This window comes from Balaenoptera physalus, assembly GCF_965194825.1.
Source record: "Balaenoptera physalus genome assembly, chromosome: 3".
In the NCBI taxonomy this organism is placed as follows: Eukaryota; Metazoa; Chordata; class Mammalia; order Artiodactyla; family Balaenopteridae; genus Balaenoptera; species Balaenoptera physalus.
This window is the reverse complement of record NC_138890.1, coordinates 51,460,322-51,479,904: the sequence shown is the minus strand read 5'-3', so window position 1 is coordinate 51,479,904 and position 19,583 is coordinate 51,460,322. Positions and strand designations below refer to the sequence as shown.

At 47.4% G+C, this 19,583-nt stretch overlaps 1 protein-coding gene across 4 annotated transcripts in view; it reads left to right on the top strand.

Moving 5' to 3' along the window:
- Nucleotides 1–6,940: 6,940 nt before the first annotated feature.
- PPARGC1B (PPARG coactivator 1 beta) overlaps nucleotides 6,941–19,583 on the top strand; it is a 118,884-nt gene continuing 106,241 nt past the window's right edge. For all 4 annotated transcript variants that reach the window (XR_014261652.1, XM_082454095.1, XM_082454096.1 and 1 more), the window contains exon 1: nucleotides 6,941–12,248. Coding sequence is in view for 3 of the 4 variants with exons in the window: in XM_082454095.1 (XP_082310221.1) it covers nucleotides 12,171–12,248 (78 nt within the window). In the remaining variant the exon portion in view is untranslated. The remainder of the gene's footprint in view (nucleotides 12,249–19,583) is intronic.

Sequence of the window (19,583 nt, the reverse complement as noted above, 5' to 3'; positions counted from 1 at the left end):
GGGTTTAGTCCCCCTTCTGAAGTGTGACCAGGTGTCTTTGTTTGCTGTTTCAGTTAACACCTGTTATCCCATGTCCTGTTCAGCTTAGCATGTGTCCAGGGTAAAAACCTCCCAGGCTGGACAATAAGTTATGTGCTTACCATACCTGCCACAGAAACTTGAATAAGTCATTTCTCCTCCCTGAGCCTCAGCTTCCTCCTCTATACCACAGGCCTGGCTACCAATTTCACAGAGATGTCGATCACTCCTCATTTAATAGCATCCTTCCATGTGGGAGGCACTGTCCTAGATTCTGGGGGACACTGTGGGTAACAAGACACTATTCCTGCTCTCCTGCCTTGCTTGTCTTATAAGTAAACAAGCAAGATAATTTCAGAGATTTAATTTAGATCAGATAGTCAGGGAGGGCCTCCCTGAGAAGGTGAGATTTGGGCTAAGGGATGAAGAATGAGAACAAAACACAAGGGGAGCTGAGGGAAGAGCACTCCTGGCTAAGGGAACAGCAAGTGCAAAGGCCCTGAGGCAGGAGATTACTCATCACAAGGAGTGGAATGGAGCTCATGAGTAGGGCCATGCTCTATAAACTGTAAAGAGTCCCAACAGTAATTATTCTACTAGGGGGTTTTAAAATACTCTCACATCTTTGTCTTAAATGGTCCTCAAGATAATTCTAAAAGGGTTGGAGAGTGTCACAGAGAAGTATTATTAATCCTGGTTTATGGAACAAAATATTCTTAAGAATTATCATTGCATATTTTAAAAAAATGGTCCCACTTACTTCTATGCTTACATTTAATTTCATGTATCACCATTGTCTTTCATTGTTTTTGATGATGGGAATCCTTTGAGAATGAGCGACATCCTTATACACCTCTTTTCATTATGATATTTAATTCTGTGGTTAAGTCCTTAGGTGTACTGCTTTTTTTTTTTTTTTCTTTTTTTTTGGCCTTGTGGTATGCGGGATGTTAATTCCCCAGCCAGGGATGGAACCTGTGCCCCCTGCGGTGGAAGTGCCGAGTCTTAACCACTGGACCACCAGGGAAGTCCCCCTGTGTACTGCTTTTGCATCTACATTCATACGAGATGATAGTCTGTAGTTGTTTTTCTTGTGATGTCCTTGTTTGGTTTTGGTATCAGAGTAATACTGCCCTGTTAGAATGCATTGAGAAGTGTTCTTTCCTTTATTTTTTTTTTTTTAGGAAGACTTCGTGAAGAATTAGTATGGATTCTTCTTTAAATGTTTGGTAGAATTTACCAGTGAAACCATCTGGACCTGGGCTTTTCTTTGTGGGTAGTTTTTTTTATTACTAATTCAGTCTCTTTACTTGTTTCAGGTCTATTCAGATGTACTATTTATCATTGAATTAGTTTTTTAAAAAAATATTTATTTATTTAATTTATTTATTTGGCTGCACCAGGTCTTAGTTGTGGCACTTAGGATCTTTTAGTTGTGGCATGTGGGATCTAGTTCCCTGACCAGGGATCGAATCCGGGCCCCCTGCATTGGGAGCACAGAGTCTTAACCGCTGGACCACCAGGGAAGTCCCTTGAATTAGTTTTAATGGTTTGTATCTTTCCAGGAATTTGACCATTTCACCCGAGTTATCTAATTTATTGGCATACAGTTGTTCATAGTATTCCCTTATAACCCATTTTATCTCTGTAGGGTTGGCAGTAAGGTCCCCTCTTTCATTTTGTATTTTAGTAATTTGAATCTTCTCTCTTTTTCTGTTGGTCAACCTAGCTAAAGGTTTGTCAATTATGTTGATCTTTTCAAAGAGCCAGCTATTGGTTTTGCTGATTTATCTCTATTGTTCTTCTATTTCATTAATTTTGACTCTAATCTTTTTATTTCTTTTCTTCTGCTTGCTTTAGGCTTGGTTCATTCTTTTTCCAGTACCATAAGGTGGAGAGTTAGGTTATGATTTCAGATCTCCTTTTTTAATATAGGCATTTCGCACTATAAATGTTCCCCTCTTGTATGTGCTGTTGTTTAACTTCAAGAGTTTGGGGTTCCATTGCACCCTCCCCACCTACCCTGAAGAGACTGGAGTAAAATAAGCAGGTCTAGAGTCAGGGAGCCTTTGCTGGGTCCTGATACTGCCACTTGCTAGGTGGCCTTAGCTAAGTCCCTACGCTTTTGGGTCTTAATTGTTTGTTATGTATAAAATGAAGGAGCTGGACCAGAGCATCTACAGGGGCCTCCTTGTCTAACTGGCTTAGAGGCAGGCTCACATCTGATTCATCTCTGTGTCCCTTTGGTGTGGACATCAGTTGTTTCTGCCTACTCAGCACCTTTTCCTCTTCCTCTGGCAAAGGCACCTGATTTCCTTTTAGGGAGACACCCCTCCCCCATACTATATCTAGACCTTTTTTGTGTGCTATGGACCCCTTGACAGTCTGTAGAAGCCTATGGACCCCTCCTCAGACTGATGTTTTTAAATGTTTAATATCAACTACAAATGATTTAAAAGAAGTCAATTATATTGAAATAGTTATCAAATGATAAGAAAAAGAAATTTTGATATAGTAATAATATATATTTTTTATTAACACATGGAATAACAAGATCTAGTTGGTCTAATAGCTACTATAATTTCAAAATAGTGATGAACATAAACGATATTCTACGATATGATATGAAATATCTGTGATTTCTATTGGTGCCAAAGTTATAGGAACTTTTAATACCACTGTGCTTTGTTTGCTACATTCATAATAGAAGGAAATGATAAATTTCAGTTTGAAGTTAGTAAAAAGGATATAATTATTTCCCATTCAAATTAATGGTCTCTTGTTAAGAAGCCTTGGTTTGGGGGTGGGGGGGTTGCATGAAACAGCTTGACTCCTGGATTCAGAGGTGGGCATGTAACCCAGTACTGACCAATCAGAGCAGGGATTGGCTTAGTGATGGGCATTTGAGCCAAACTGAAATAATCAGAGTGAATCCTAGTCTTTTGCTGGACAACTGGGACAGTTCCTTTGCTGGACTTGCTAAAAGGATTGGGTTTGGGCCTGGAGCATACCACCTTGCCATCACCAGGAGAGAAACTGTCTTAGAATGAAGCTGACACAGAGGAAAAGAGAGCTGAGAAATGAACTTCCACATCTTCCTGGCAACATTCCTCCTTTAAATGTGTTAATTATGGAAGCCAATACATTACCTGTTAAAGCCCGTTTAAGTAGGGTTTTTTGTTATTTGCAACCAAAGCAGCCACAACTAATACTGTATAGTCCCACAAAGTTTAGCAGAATACCTGGCACAAAGTAGTTTGTTCGTGAAGGAATGATGAATGAATTTCAAACAATGTAGCAACTTGACTGATATTATTTTCTAAACTCATATACGCATATCTGGCTTGATTGTGTATTAAAAGATGAAGGGTATACTCAAAGTAAGCATTCCACAGGCTTTTGTTGATTGAATGAATAAAGGAATGCATCCATTGTCATTATTTTCTATCCCCAGATTTGCATATTCTTTAGTGATATAACCAGGATCATATAACCTGGAGAACATAAGTCATAAGTCTAGAAACATGATGGACCAACAGTTACAAATCAAGTCCATGGCACACTCACCCTGGGGAAAGCCATGCATCAATTTGAAGGAATAGGTAGATCTGTATGAACTGATATGGAAAGACCTCCAAGACACATTAAGAAGGAAATTACAAAATAGTAATTATTATAGTAGGATTGTTTTTGTTTAAAAGTCTCAATGAAACTTTGAGGGTTTCTAGGTCTTATAATGAGTATATAAAACAAAGAAAAATCCTTTTTTTTTTTTTTTTTTTCTTTTCTGGAAGGCCATTCATGAAACACTAACAGTGGCCACCTATGGGGAGGGAGTGGTGTTGGGTGTGTTGGTGAAAGAAACTTGTCCTTTATTTGTATTGTTTATGGTTTTTTTTATATACAAGGATAAAATGATTATGTCATGTGTAATTTAAAATAATTTATAATGAAAAAATAATAAAAGAACTCTGACAGAAGGTGGAATATTCCCTTTCAACCAGTTTTTCTTCTTTTGAGCTGTCTGTCAGTTTTCTCAGGGAAGCTGAAGAGAGCAGGGCTGCACCCATCATGCTGTACCCAGGATGCTCTGCGGCCCCCGTGATGCTGTGCCCATGATGCCATGCTGTGCCCTCTATGCCTTGCCCTGCCTGTAAGGCCATGCCCTTTCCCTGGGACTCTGCCGTTCTGGCTGCTCCAGGAGCCAAGGAGATTCCACCCCATGTAAAATACTCCTGGGGTGGCCTACTGACCTGGATTCTCTTCTCAGTATCCTTACTCCAACCGCCTCTGCTGCCAAACTACACATGGCCCGGATGATCTCCCCTGCAAAGGGGAGAGGGAATCAGAGCATCTCACCGTCAAGGCAGAGGTCTCGGGGAGACACCCATCCAAGGCATGTTTGGGGTGGCTGATCCAGTCCAAGCCCACTGGTGTGCAGACTGGGAATCTGAGTCTCAGCTTGGAGAAGAGATTTGTCCAAATGTGAGTTCAGTGCCAGAGTGGGACTCCAACCTGACTTCCAGTTCAGACCTCATTTTAAGGAGGCTTCCCAAAAGTTCCATCATAGCTACTCCTTTATGTTGAGATCTTGAGTCTCTGAAATGTCCCTGCTACAATGTGTATTTGTTACTTAAATAGCACAGCACTCAACAACATAGTTTATCAGAGGAGCTCGTTTTTAGTATAGAAAGCAGACAGCAAGTTACATTTTATTTCATTTATTGTAAAAACAAATTGTAACAACACAAATGAAAATATTAAAGGAAATTATTTCTGCCATCCTAATCACATTTCATTTGTTCACATTCCTTATGTCACTCTAACACACTTTACATGTACATTTATGCATATAACTATAATCACTTTACATTTTTATAATCCTGTTTCACTTAATGTTATACATGTTTTCCTGTACATTTTCCATATAGATTTCTACCTTCTGCAGCGTATTTCAAGTAAATAAACCACTATTTATATAACTATATCTTCATTGTTTTTGTATTATAAAATATTTCAAACATACAAAAAAGCACAGGAAACAATACACTACATAGATTTAACAAATACTGATACTTTAAAAACATTTTTGAGGGCTTCCCTGGTAGCGCAGTGGTTGAGAATCCACCTGCCAATGCAGGGGACATGGGTTCGAGCACTGGTCCGGGAAGATCCCACATGCGGCGGAGCAACTAAGCCCATGTGCCACAGTTACTGAGCTTGCGCTCTAGAGCCCATGAGCCACAACTACTGAGCCCGCGTGCTGCAACTACTGAAGCCCACGCGCCTAGAGCCCACGCTCAGCAGCAAGAGAAGCCACCGCAATGAGAAGCCCGCACACCGCAGCAAAGAATGGCCCCCCGCTCTCCACAACTAGAGAAAGCCTGCACGCAGCAAAGAAGACCCAACACAGCCAAAAATTAATACATAAATGAATTAAAAAAAAAAATCACAGGTACAGTTGGAGGTCTCTCACGTACAATGTACTCTAATCCCGCCAGGACAAGCTACATAACTTGCAGGGTCTGGTGCAAAATGAAATGTGAGAACCCTTATTCAAAAATCATTATGAATTTCAAGATGGCAACAGCAGAGCAGTTAACCATGCCCAGGGCCGGTGTGACTGCACGCATGAGGTGGCACACCCACGAAGCCAGCCCTGGATCCCCTTCTCCTCTCCTTTCCTAAAATGATCTGTGTCTTTGCTGTCCCGTGTTCATGCTTTTACTTCATATACATGTATTGACCAACGTTATGGAGTGTTATTTTGCATATTTTAAAATATTACGTAAGTGGCATAATACTGTGTGTATCCTTAGGCTGCTTGTTGATCTCACTTATTGCTTTTGTGATTTATCTTTGTGGTTTCATGCAGCTGTTATTGACTTTCACAAGTATCTAATAATCCACTGTGTGATCTCACCACACAGTTCATTTTTCCTGTAACCTCTATTTTTACCATAATTAACAATACTGCAATGAACATCCTTGGACACACTTCTCTGCACACACGTGCGAGCTTTTGTCTACTGTCTGTAACTAGGTGTGGAATTGAACTGTCTTACTAGATGTTGAGGTTTTTTCCAATTTTTTGCTTGGCATCAATGTGCCCCCCTTGTATGTCTCCCCTTGAACATCCCACAGTCATCTGAAAATACTCCTTAGGAGACTTCCTTCTGAGTTGCCTCTCTTCTAAGACCAGTCATCCATTGAAGCCAGAACCTGGGTGTCCTGACCATTCCCTGTAATTCCCCCACCATTTCTTACCTATGACCAAAGACTATTGATCCCCCCTCTAAAATATGGCTTCAGTCCAACCACTCTTCCAGATCCCTCCTACTACTTTCATTGTCTTGGCTCAGGATCCCACCTCTCCCCTGGACTCTTCTCCCAGCCCCACCCAGTTTTCAGCCCCCCAACTTCCTCCATTAAGGAACTTATTACACCCTCCCTAGCAAGCTGCAGGTTGACTAGTCTCTCCCCTGTATGTTGTGGAGATCAGAGCTGTGAGTTACGCAAGAGCAAAGATTGTATTATGGTTACCATTTGTGGGCCTGTAGCACAGGTCTGTAGCACAGGCCTGTAGCACCCAGCAGGTTCTAAAAATATTTGTTGAACCTATCTATCTATCTTTCCACATAAAGATCATGCTGTAGTGGTCCCAGCTTTTGAATCAGACCCTTAGGATAAATTTCCAAAGGAGTGTTACTGATGATTTAGGATTGTGAATGTAAAATTCAAAGTCCTTTGTAAGTGAACTTGATCCACACAAAATTCTAGGTCAGATGGGACAGATAGGTTGATCTAGCTATAGATAGATATAGATATATAGATAGATATTTATATATATTTATATATATATATATATATATATATATATATATATATATATATATATATATATATATATATATATATATATATATATATATATATATATATAATAACCTGGTAGAATTTACGTCTCTGTAAAAACAAAGAATAATTCACATCTCTGGGCCTTTGTTTCTCCATCTGTCAAATGGGCATAAGGAGGGCCCATTTATCTGTCACACATGTCTGGGATCATTTTGCTCTGTGGGCAGATGGGGAAAAAGCAGGTGTTTCTCTTCCTACCCCGCTTCATGATTCCCATACTTGTGCACAGTCATTAACAAGGCAGAGGAGGGTGAATGAAAATCCGCCCTTGCAAAACTGCAAAACAGTCATAGCTGACTTCACAGCTGTTTACTGCCCTCACCTGCTGATTTGGAAACCCTTTCATCATTTGTAGTGTGTCAAAGAGAAAGTGATCTGGTAAGTTTCTCCCAAATGTATTGGTGAGTTTATAAGTTAGCCCTACAGGAAGAAGAGGGCAACACAAAGAAATGCCTTGCTTATGATGGACTTTCAAGGGCCAAAAGCCCCTGTCCCCGATTCCGAGACCCTCGACTGACACAACTGGATGATGTCTTCCACAGCCTCAGCCCTGAGAAATTTGTCCTGTGAAGACACCTGAGCACTACCCAATCTGGAACTCTGGCTACTAGTCCTGGCTCTGTCCCTGAAGGGTTGTATGACCTCCGCCACATTCTTCTTCCTGTACAGCAAAGCTGGTGGATAACATACCCTCCACTGCCCCTCCACTCAAGTTCTACAATTCAATAGAAGATGGAGCTGGCTTTCTAAATGAATACTATAAACCAGGTAGCTTTTTAGTTCCTCTTGGCTTGAGTCCCTGCCTCCTGGGACTGGAGAAATAGGTGGGAAATAGGTGTGTGTCTGACTCCCTGGTCTGGGTCAGAGAATCACAGAGTTATGGGCAGCTGGCAGGAAACCTCAGTGATTATCAAGACCCATGTCCTATCTCCCCCATTCACTCGACAAAAATTCATTAAGCAGTTGTGTTGAATAGAATGTGGGCAGGGGTGGCAGCTGTTGTGTTCACTGATCACACTGGCTGGCACATAGTAGGTGTTCATTAAACATCTATTGAATGATGGGTAGTTTCCTGCAGCAGAGTCATTTAGGGGAGCATATGAAATGCAGATGCCTGGGCCCACCGTAGACCTATTGAACTGTAATCTCTGCTGATGGGGCCCAGGTGACTGACATGACTCCAGAGTTTGAGAATCATGGCTGTAATATCTGAGTAAAGCACTCTCCTATTATCAGAAGGGAGAAAACACTGATGTTTTTTACTTTTGAGGATTTGTTGGTAGTGACTAAAATACTCAAGTCAAATAGGTTCACTTTGCTGTAGCCATTTCCATGGAGCCTGGAGCGGTCTGGGCTTTGCCCAGGGTATGGGCAGGGCAAACTTTCACTAATCTCGGGAGAGGCAAGGCCAATAAAAAGGCAGAGGAGATAGGAGTCGAGGCACATGAAGTCCAAGTTTGGCATGATTATTGCCCTTTACTTGAAAGTCATAAAATAGGAAATGTGCCACCATTCCAGCTTCCCGGGAGGGGTTGCTGGTGTGAGGTTTTCCTCAATCCCTTTCAAGGGTCTGTGGCTTAGACCATGCACAGATCTGGCTTCAGATCTCAGCTGTGTCTCTAACTGCTTGGTCTTGGGCTAATCACTTTAACCCCTTTTAAGCTTTTGTTTCCTCAGTCATAAAATGGATATCACACTGCCCACTACTCAGGGTTGTTGAAGACAATCTGACATGATATAAACTCAGGTGTCTGGCACATGCACAGTACAGAAAAGCTGTTAAGTTTAGGTTGATACCTATAAACTGCCAGAATATCTGGGCTGGAGTGTTCAGTGGAGGTTGGTTTAGCCCGAGCCTTTTGTTTTTACAGGTAGGGAAACAGCCTCAGAGGGGGGAAGCTAACTGCACAAGATCACCTAGCCTGTTAGGTTTCTTGAGGGCTTTTATGGATCAGAGAAGGTGATGAGGTTGACTCTGTGGCTGGCCCTTGATAAGGGAATTCCTGGGATAAGGTGTTTTTGTAAAAGAAGCTGGATATCTCAGGTGAGGTGCCTTTTCACCTGAGTTTCTTGCCAGCCAGAAGCCCATTCTGAGGACACAGGGGTTAGTAAGAAATGCCCTGAAGCTGGGCAATTTGTGGCTTTTCTATCAACATCAGGGTTTTAAAGACAAAAGCCATTGGGCGAGCGCTGTTGAGGGCTTCCCTGGGAGGCCCTGTCTGGCACTGCAGCTCTGCCAGGCCAAGGCTAGAGATGGCTGGCCTTGGGGACCCTCCAAGAATGGCCCCTGGGTTATAAGGGGCACAACACCAATCAGAGGCCAGGCTGGATCTGGTAGGGACACTTCTTGGAAACAGAGTCCTGTGGGGCTCTGACTCTGGTGTCTATGGGCAACAGCAGAAAAGCAGGGCCTTAGGAGTGCTCACGTCCTTAGTGCTAATGCGGATGACACTGGTGATGGTGGTGACATGATGAGCGTGAGAATTAGCACTTCCTCTTTGCCAGGTGCAGGGCTAGGCAATTTATTTTACAGGCATTGTTTCATTCAATCCTCACAAGATCCCTACCTGGAGGAAACTGAGGCTCAGAGAGGTTAAGTAAACAACCAAGGGCACAAAGTTAGTGAGCACCAGGATTCAAATCCAGACCTATTGGAGTTCAAGGTAGCCAGCAACCTGTAAGCACTGGAGGAAAGGAAAGTAACATTGGCCAGGGCCTCCAAGAGACAAATATTTTATCCCCATTTTTACAGATGAGGAAACAAAGAAACAGAGGTTAGCATTTTCCCCATGAAGTCAGGTACTGTGCCAAACACTTTCCATATGTCATCTCCTTGATCATCATAACATCCCTATGAAGTAATTTTTTTTTTTTAAGTATTTATTTATTTATTTATTTATTGCTGCATTGGGTCTTCGTTGCTGCGTGCGGGCTTTCTCTAGTTGTGGTGAGCAGGGGCTATCTTCGTTGCGGTGCGCGGGCTTCTCATTGCAGTGGCTTCTCTTATTGTGGAGCATGGGCTCTAGGCGCACGGGCTTCAGTAGTTGTGGCATGCGGGCTCAGTAGTTGTGGCTCACAGGCTCTAGAGCGCAGGTTCAGTAATTGTGGCACACGGGCTTAGTTGCTCCGCGGCATGTGGGATCTTCCCCGACCAGGGCTTGAACCCGTGTCCCCTGCATTGGCAGGTGGATTCTTTTTTTTTTTTGGCAGGCGGATTCTTAACCACTGCGCCACCAGGGAAGTCCTGAAGTAAGTAATTCTATGATCCCCATATGTGTAGATGAGGAAACCAAGGCCTGAGACTAAATGACTTGCAGGTGTTCAAAACCAGGCATTCTGACTAGAGGGCCTATGCTCTTAACTCCCTGAGTTGCCCAATATTGGAATGAGATGTGGTGGGCTGGACCAGAACCTGGGACTCCTGAATCCCAGGCTAGTGCTCCAAGGTTACATGTAGGATTTCTCTCTCTCTCTCTTTTTTTTTTTTGGCCGCATGGCACGTGGGATCTTCGTTCCCTGACCAGGGATCGAACCCGTGTCTGTTGCATTGGAAGCGTGGAGTCATAACCACTGGACCGCCGGGGAAGTCCTAGGCTTTCTCTTGGGATTCATTGTCCCTTAAAAGCTCACTGGTCTAAAGCCCAAAGAGTGAAATCATGCCCTGCGGTTCTGGGAACCTCAGGCTGCAGAAGAAGGAAGCTCTTGCCCTGGTGTTCAAGTCTGAGCAGGTGTACTGTGGACCCTCCCTGTTTCCTCCTCTGGCTGGGAGGGAGCCCAGGTAGGGCAGGCAGGGTGGGTCAGCCCTTGTGAGTGCAGGGTGGGAGGAGAGCAGGAGGCAGGAGTGCCCAATAAAACAGGCCTAAATCTTCCTGCCTTCCTGCCTTTACCCAGGCGGTGCCCTCATCTCCTGCCTGGCAAACAGCAGGGCATGATGATGAGAGTTCAAGGTTGGCGTCAGGAGACCCGAGTTCTGGTTCTGGCTCTGGCACTCACTCCATGTGCACCCTTGACTCTGGGCAGTTTCCTTATCTACACAATGTGTGGTGGTGGTAATGGGGGAGCAAAATCCTCTGGGATTTTTAGTTAACACATTATTTATTAAGAACCTACTATATGCCAGGCACTGGAGACATAGCATGTGCAAAAGCAGATTCAGGCCCTGCTTTCATAGGTCTTAGAGTCTAGTAGGAAGAGATTCCAAGATCAAATCTTCACTGAAACTAATGTAAAATGACAACTGTTAACCAGTGTTTTAAAGGCCTGCAGAACTAAGGGAGCCCAGGATGGTGGGAGTGGGGGGAGAGGGAATGGGTTGACAGTCTGAGGGGCAGCAAGGAAGGATGCGGTGAAGATGTGGTTTACTAGATGAATGTCTGCTGGCAGGGGACAGCACCCTGTTGTGAGATGGTTCACCCAAGAAACTGGGAGGAGGCCAGTGGGCCTGGGGAAGCATGCAGGAGGCTGGCCATTTCAAGGCATTGTGGGTCACGGTAAGAGAAGTCATTGAAGTTTTGGGGTTTTTTTTGGGGGGGTGGGGGGAATTAGGGAGTGAGGGGATACTTAAGAGAGAGAGAGAGAGGGTTACATTTGGAATATGGGTCAACGCATCTTCTAAGGAAAAGATTTTTTTAAAAAGCCACTCCCTCTGAGGAGCCTTCCCGGATTTCTCCACCTTTGACTTATGGTATCCCTCCCTCTCTGGCCTGCAGCCCGGCATGACAAACTCAAGCCTCCAGGGCAGCCAGACCTGGGCTTTGTCTTCCTGCACTGAATTGCACTGTGGCTTCAAACGAGGTCCTCTGCCTTCCCAGGCCTCAGTTTCCCCAGCTGTGCCGAAGCAGGTTGTCTCGAAGGACCCGCCCAGTGCTAACGCAACGTGATTCGCTCTGGCAGGAGCGGTGGGCTGCCCGCATTGCTGCGCAGGCATCGGACTGCCGGCTGGGGCACCGTCACCAGGCTACGGGCGCTTTCCTCCCAGGCAGGGGGCAGTGGGAGAGGATCGCGGCGCCAGACGTTGCGCAGGAAAGTGGGGGCGCGACCCCCTGCTCGAGCGGGCACCGCGCGGCCCCGCCCCCGCAGCCAGCTGCCCTGCGGCAGCCGGGGCCCGAGCTCCGCCCTCCTCCTCCCGCCGGCCTCTCTCCCTCCTCCCGCCTCCCTCCCTCGCTCGCTCGCTCCCTCCCCCCCCCGGCCGGCTCGGCGCTGACTCCGCCGCACGCTGCAGCCGCGGCTGGAAGATGGCGGGGAACGACTGCGGCGCGCTGCTGGACGAAGAGCTCTCTTCCTTCTTCCTCAACTATCTCGCCGACACGCAGGTACGGCCAGCAGGGGCCACGAGCCCGGAGCCAGGGCTGCTGAGCTGCGGGGGCTGCCGCCGCAGCCGCGGAGGCCGGGAGGCAGCGGTGGGCGTGTTGGGGGGATCGGGGGTTCCAGGCTGCAGAGCCCCGCTTCCGTGCACCCTGCGATGCGCTTCGTTACGGGGACTGGGAGCTGGAGGTCCCCCCGCGCGTGCCGGAGCGTTGGGGGCGCTACGGCCGCTGGGGAGGGTCTAGCCTTCGTTGCTTGGAGTCCGGCCCCCACGCCCGCAGAGCTGGGGGGTTCCACGCTTCCTTGGGGAGGTTGAGCCGCGCCAAGGTGTGGGGGACCCTTACGCTGGCTCTGGGTGCGGGAGGCGCGCCCTCAGGCTCCCGGCACTTGCCGCCGTACTTTCACGTGGACTTGTGGCCCGGGCACAGGCGCTTGCCCCGGTCCCCGGAGTCCCCTGATCCTCCAGTCTCGGATACCCCGCGTTCTGCTGCTGCCCCCCACCCACAAGGCTCCCCCAAAGCGCCAGCAGCGCGGAGTTTCCTGCCAGTTGCCTGCTGAAGGCATAGGGGTCTGCGGGGCACGTGGACATGCGGGCGGGGATAGAACCTTCCTGGTTTCGCTACCCGGCAGAGCCCCCGGGGGGAAAAGCACGGCAGGATGGGGGCGGAGGACTGTCTGGGGATGCCTGGGTCCCCCTGCGGCGCGCGGCCCCGGTGCGCGCTCGGCGGTGCTGGGGGAAGGGAAGGCGAGGCGGCGTCCCGGGCTCTGGCGGCGCCTGGGAGCCCCACCGGAGACACGCGCGTGACAGGAGAGGTGCCCTGGTGTGCCGGGAGTGGGGGGGGGCGACAAGGAAGATGGTGACTTGGAGACAGGGGCGGGGGGGGGGTTGCTGCTGGGATAAGCTGCACCGAAAATGGCAACACAAGGCGTGCGCGCCCCCAACCCCTTCCCCAGTTTTCCCCACCGCATGCCTGTTGCAAGCATAAAGTTTGGCCCCATAGTTAGGGCTTTTTCTACGGCCGCCCCGCTGCGGCTAGCGGGGCGGCTGGGGATGCGGCGGAGCCGAGAATGAGACCCCGGATGCGGGCGCATGCCTGAGCTCCGAGAGGGGCTGCTGGGCGCTCCCGGGCGCGGCTCGCTAGGGCTGGTTTGGTACCTGGAGTCGGAGCGCCGTTGCCGGCTTGTTTTGCATAACACTGGAAGGGAGGGGGAAGTCGGGGGGTGGGGCGGGATGTGGGAGGGGAGAGAGGGAAACTTTGCTTCTTGTTATATCTGCCTGTCTTTGGGCGGCAGCAGCTGTCATGGGACCGGGTGGGCGGGGAGAGGTTTGCTAGCTGACTCCTTGCCTTGAGATGCGACTTGGAGGGGACGCAGCAGCCGAGACGTTCAGCTCTGGCGGACTCTGGGTGGCGAGTCCTGGCTGGCTGCTGGTACCGCGCGGCGTGGCGGGGTGTCGCCGAGAGGAAGCCCGCCACGCGCAGGAGAAGGCCGGTCCTCGCCCGCTGCGGACGTTCATGCGTCAGGGAGCCGTGGGGCCTCGTGGTCGGTGGCGGGCCCGCTTGGGTGGGTTCCGGGCAGGGGCCGAAGCGGCTGGTGGCGTGTGATCGCGCTTCCCCAGGCCGGGGGAAGAGTGTGATGAACGGTCTGCGCGCGCGGGTGTCTGTGTTTGTGTGCACACGCCGCGCGCGCCGGGCGCGTACCTTTACCTCTGACGAAACTGCAGTGGAGCTCCCGCGGCGGTCACTGGGCGCAGTCACTCGCCCCGCTCCCATGTCTGCTCCGAAGGCGGATCCCAGCCCCGGCACCACCACGGCGCCCCAGCCCCCCAGCCGACAGCCTGGGGCCAGGGGGACTGGATGCGGGGTGGACCGAGTTGCCGCTAGGAAAGTTCTGCCCTCGGCCCTCTTACTTGTCTGGGGGGTGACTCCAAACCTCTCACTAAGACGCGGATGAAGGAGGCCTGAAATAGCCAGAGACTTGTTCAGAGACCCATAGCAAGAACTTGTCCGTTTTGGGTTTAACTCCATCTTCTGTGTTCTTTGGCTCACCAATAATTATTTGCCCTTTTAGCCGTACGGAGTGCCTACCCAGCAGGGATATTTCACCTAAGGAAACTTGAAAATTGGGTAATCAGGTATCAGCAGAAGCAGTTCAGTGAAAGTTAATCCGGGACGTTTTGCTTTTTTTATTTAACCACGTGATAGGCTGGGGCTCTTCTGGTGATCTTTGCCGGCCCAACTTGGGAAATGTAATTGATAGGGGGAGCTTTGCAGCCGCCCCTAGAAGGCTCATAGAGCCAGCCGGAAGAGGACCTGGGCGGGTCATCGCGTGCCTCCTCATTTTACAGTTGGGGATAGAGGCTGCGAGGGCTGAGCGGCTGGTACAGGACCACGCAGCCAGTGGGTGACAGAGCCATCCAGGGCTCCTGACTCCAGGTCCTGTGTGTTACCTCGAAATAGCACTGGACTTGGAGTCAGAAGGCCTGAGTGGAGTCGCCTTCCCCACTCTCTGGCTGGGTGACCCCGGAGCAAGCCATTTTAACTCTCTGAGCCTCCTTTCCTCCATCTGTCAAATGGGGTTGGTGGCGCCGCAAGAGAAGGCCCGCGGTTGCTTGCGGTGAGCACTGTTTGCATGTGAGATGTCTGTTGTTCCTGCAACTTCCTCTCCTCACCCCCAGACCCTCCCTGGCCCTCCCCTCCTCCATCTCCTCCTTTGGAAGAGGTGGGGAGAGTGAGTAAAAAGGTAATTTATCGGCTTTATCCCAAAGGCTTGTCTTTGGTGGCTAACCCAGGGTTAGATAGAGGGAGGGCTCCTGTTTAGGACACTTAACTTTTACCCATTCAGGGCAAAGTTCAGAAATTCGACAGACCAAGGATTGTGAAAGTTTTTTGGAAAGGTTTGGGGCATGTTCCCAAAGGACTTTGGGTTGGCTTCCCTTTGTTCAGGCTGTGCCCCTTGCCTGCAGTGCCCTCACCCACCATTCCTGCATGGCCCTCTGCTCTAGCAGGCCTCCCCAACCCGGCTTGCCCTGCTTTCTCTAGCCTCTGGTTTTCTTAGTCTGTGTTATACAACCGAGCACTTTGTGTGTGCGTTCTGTGTCCCAGTAAGATTCTGGAACTAGAGTTGTGCCTTTCATCTCTTTGTGCCCCTGTGGCACCTGTCACCATGCTGAGCTCCTTTGCTCAGCTCTTGGCTAGGCACAGGAATTACAGACAAGGGAAGCTCTCAGGCTGGCTGGGGAGACAGCTGGGCAGAGTATGGGAGAGAGGAATGCAGAGGGCTGCAGCTGTGGGCAATGACTTAGGCTCCAAAGGCCACACAGTAAGCCCACACTAAATATGGGTTGTTCGAAGTCACTTGGGCCATCAATCATAGATGCCCAAAATGTCAGAGTTGGCAGGAACTTTATTTTTATTTATTTATTTTAAAAAATTATTTGAATTTTATTTATTTATTTTTTATACAGCAGGTTCTTATTACTTATCTATTTTATGCATATTAGTGTATATATATCAATCCCAATCTCCCAATTCATCCCACCACCACCATCACCCCAGAGTTGGCAGGAACTTTAAATCATTAAGTCCAACCTGTTATCATTTAAAAATATTTAATTATAGAATTGTTGGGAAATACTGGCATGCATAAAGAAAAAAATTGAAAATATGTAATCTTACCCAAACATAACCACTCTTAATTTTTATATATTTTCCGACTTTTTCCTATTGATTCCTATGGATTATATCTTTTGTACACAAATGGAGTCATTCTTTACATACTAATTGTAACTTGGAATCTCACTGTTGTAGCTTGCTTTTGTTTTGTCCTCCAAACTATATGCTGTCACTGTCTTTCCACATCAACAGGTATTCTGCTTAATATCTTAATGGTTATATAATATTAAGGGTTGAACCATAATGCATTTAATCAATCCTTTATTGTTAGTCATTTAAGTAGTTTATAATTTTTTTTCTTTTGCTCTTGTAAGCCATGCTGAAATGAATATCTTTGCATATGTCTTTTCTTCATTTGAATTCCTAGAAATGAAATTACTCTGTCAAAGGAACTATGCAGGCGTTTGGTAAACACATTTCTGGATTGCCTTCTAGAGAGATTGTGCTAATTTCACACCAGCATTGTGTGGGAATGCCTGGTTCCTCATACCCTGATAACTCTTGGTATTTTAATTGTTTTTCATTTTTACCAGTCTGTTCATCAATAAATTTTGTCACCTTATTGTTTTAATGTGCATTTCTTTGATGACTTGTGATGCTGAACCTTTCCCCCATGTGATTATGGGCCATTTGTGGTTCTGTTCTGTGAAATGTTGTGTTGGTGAACTTGGCCCATTTTTCAAATGGTATTCTATCTCCTCATTGTTCTAAGACTGGATCCGAGCACCCAGAAGGGAGGGGCTCATGCCACATGGAGAATTGGGGAAGATGTGTTGACTAATGTTGACTGCTAAGTCTGGAGTATTGCTGCCTCCACAGCCCCTGAAGCCAGGGTTAACTTCTTTTCCAAGTCAGGGTTCTGGCCATCTATAGGGGCAGGTTGAAGTGAACCCTTTGCTGGGTGCCTTTACCTACTCTTCACCTGTGTGAGACCCAGGGGAGTAACTTTTTCACCTGAGCCCAGAAGGGGACACGTTTGCTGGATTTGTTTACCAGAGGCCCAGGGTTCACTTTCACTGGGACTTCCTGGCTGGTGCTAATGATCAGGATGCCTGTGAAACCCAGGAAAGGCAATGGCCCAGCAACTGGGCCCTGGGGGCTTATATTTCCCCTTCACCCTAGGGCCCTCCTCTCCCCAGCTGGTGCAGGCCAGCCAGAAGCTTCATCATTGCCAAAAAAAGGTGAGTCACCCTTTTTTTTTCTGTCTCTGGAACAATAGAAGGAATACTGGTTTGAGTCAGAAGCAGCCTTGCAAATGGGAGCTTGGATTTGGGCTTAGAAGTGAGTCCCTAATACGAGCACTGCAGGATTAATGGCTATCTCCTGTGACGATGGTGCACCATCGTCATCATCCATGCAATTTATTGAGCATCCTCTATGTGCTGTGTGCTCTGCTGAGCCTTCTATTTGCATTATTACATTTCATTCTCATAAAGATTCTACAAAGTGTAGGTGCTATTATTCCCATTTTACAGATGAGGCATTTACAGTTTCAGAAAACTCATTGACTTGCTGAAGACGATCTACCTACATTACCCTGGAGTAAGTGGAAGAGCCAGGATCAGTGGGCAAGGTCCCTAGACCTCTTGACTCCAAGTCCCATGAAGACAGGGACTACTCTCTTTCTGTTCATAGTTATTTTCCAGCACCTTGAGCAAATGAAGGCCAATTGTAGAGAGAGAAGGCAGAACTCATAAGTCCCTCTGCTTCTCTAGGCCTCTGTTCCTCAGTCTATGAAATGGGGATATTAGGCCCTAACTCTCAGGTTTGGGAATTAAATAATCGAATGTATATAAAATGAGCATCCAACTGCCGTTCACAAAACTTGGAATCTTTCTCTCTCTGAAACACTTTAGAAGGGCAAGAGTAAGGATGGAACTAACTCCCGCCCAGGCAATCCTTTCTCTGTAGGAAAGGGAAGCATAGTTCTTGTGATATAAGGGTGGAGGGACCCCAAATAAAGTCATTTAGAAGAGAATGAGCAGTGTTGTTTACTGTCTCTCCTCTTCCAACGTAGTTGAATGCCTCACATACATCCTGTGGACACTCAGCTGATGAGGAATCAGTTGGATTGGACCGACGTTTCTGTTCCTCCGACTCTGGTCTAGGTCCTTGTCCATTGACAACTGGATTCCTGCATTTACTACCAAACAGATCTTTGCCACACCAGACTTTGCGCTCTCCTACTTGTCCTCAGCCTTGATGGCAGATCTGTCCTCCTAGAGTACATGTCTGATGTCACTCCCTTGCTTACACGTCACCCACGGCTCCCCAGTACTTTTAAATTAAAGGCCAAAGTTTAGCTTCATGTGCAAGGGCCTTCAGGTACTTGAAGTTGGAGAGTTAGTCCCCTGACTTTATCCTGAGTTGTCTGCTTTCCCTTTGGGATCCTGGTCCGCCCCAGGCTATGTCATGAATCTTCTTCCGGGAAACGTTGGCTCATGCAGCTGTTTTCGGTCTCCTCTGTCTCCATTTCCACTATTTCCATTATTTATCCTGCAAGATTCAGCTCCCATGCCATCATTTTGGTGACGCCTTCTCACCTCCAGGTACCACTACTCCATCCCATGTGTGGCAGGGAGCACTCTGAAGTCAGCCTAGCTGGGTTTGAGTCCTGGTTCTGTGATTTAGTAGCCGTGAGACCTTTGGTGGGTCACGTGACTTCTCTGAACTTACACTTCCTCATGTGTAAAGATAACGATAAATAGTACTTCCCTGATAAAGCTGTTCTGAGGAGTCAATGAGAATCAAAGGACAAAATGGATTGAAAGCACCTCACACAATGCGTGGCATAGAAGCACCCAATAATAGATGCATCTCTTCTAACATAGGTCTTGTTAAGTGTTTAGGAAATCACTCCAGATTGTTAAGCTCTATGAGGGCAAGGACTTTTGTTCACTTCATTGACCATTTTTTCCCACAATGAATAGACAAGTGCCTGGAACACAGTTCAGAATCCTCACTGAGTGAACAAATGAGCTACACTATGAGCCTCTTCAGAGCATGTGTTCCTGAGAAGAGACAGACTAATAAAACGCTTGTGGAATGACCTGAAAGGTCCTCTCCAGGCCTCCATCCCCACCATTTTAATGTATTCATAGTTTACCCGCATTTCAAGCCCCAGGTCACACCTGACTGCTCTGGAAGGCCTGTGAAGCACACTGTTCTGCCTCTTCCACTGACGTGGAGGGTGCCACTTACTATCTACTGGTGCCTGCGTGCTTTTTTTTTTTTTTTTTTGGCTGCTCGGCACGCGTGATCTTAGTTCCCTGATCAGGATCGAACTTGTGCCCCCTGCAGTGGGAGCTCGGAGAGTTTTAACCACTGAACCGCCCGGGAAGTCCCTGCCTGCACGTATGCGTTTAACCCTACAACTAGGATGACAACTCAGGGAGGGCAAGAAAAAATAATTTTTATCCTGGTCTAGCATTGTGGTTACCCATTAAGCAGACGAGTTTTCGAGCAGAAGAATGTTCTGTATGATTAGGTGTCAGGTTCTCTGCAAAGAACTTTGTATTTTAAACATTTTACGGTGGAAAATGTCGAACATACACAGCAGAAGCCAGTGGTGGGTAGGGAATAGGGAATCTCCATGCCCTCGACACCCAGATTCAGCCATTTTGGACCAGGGGCTACTCTTGTTCCTCCATCCACAGAACACGTGTCATC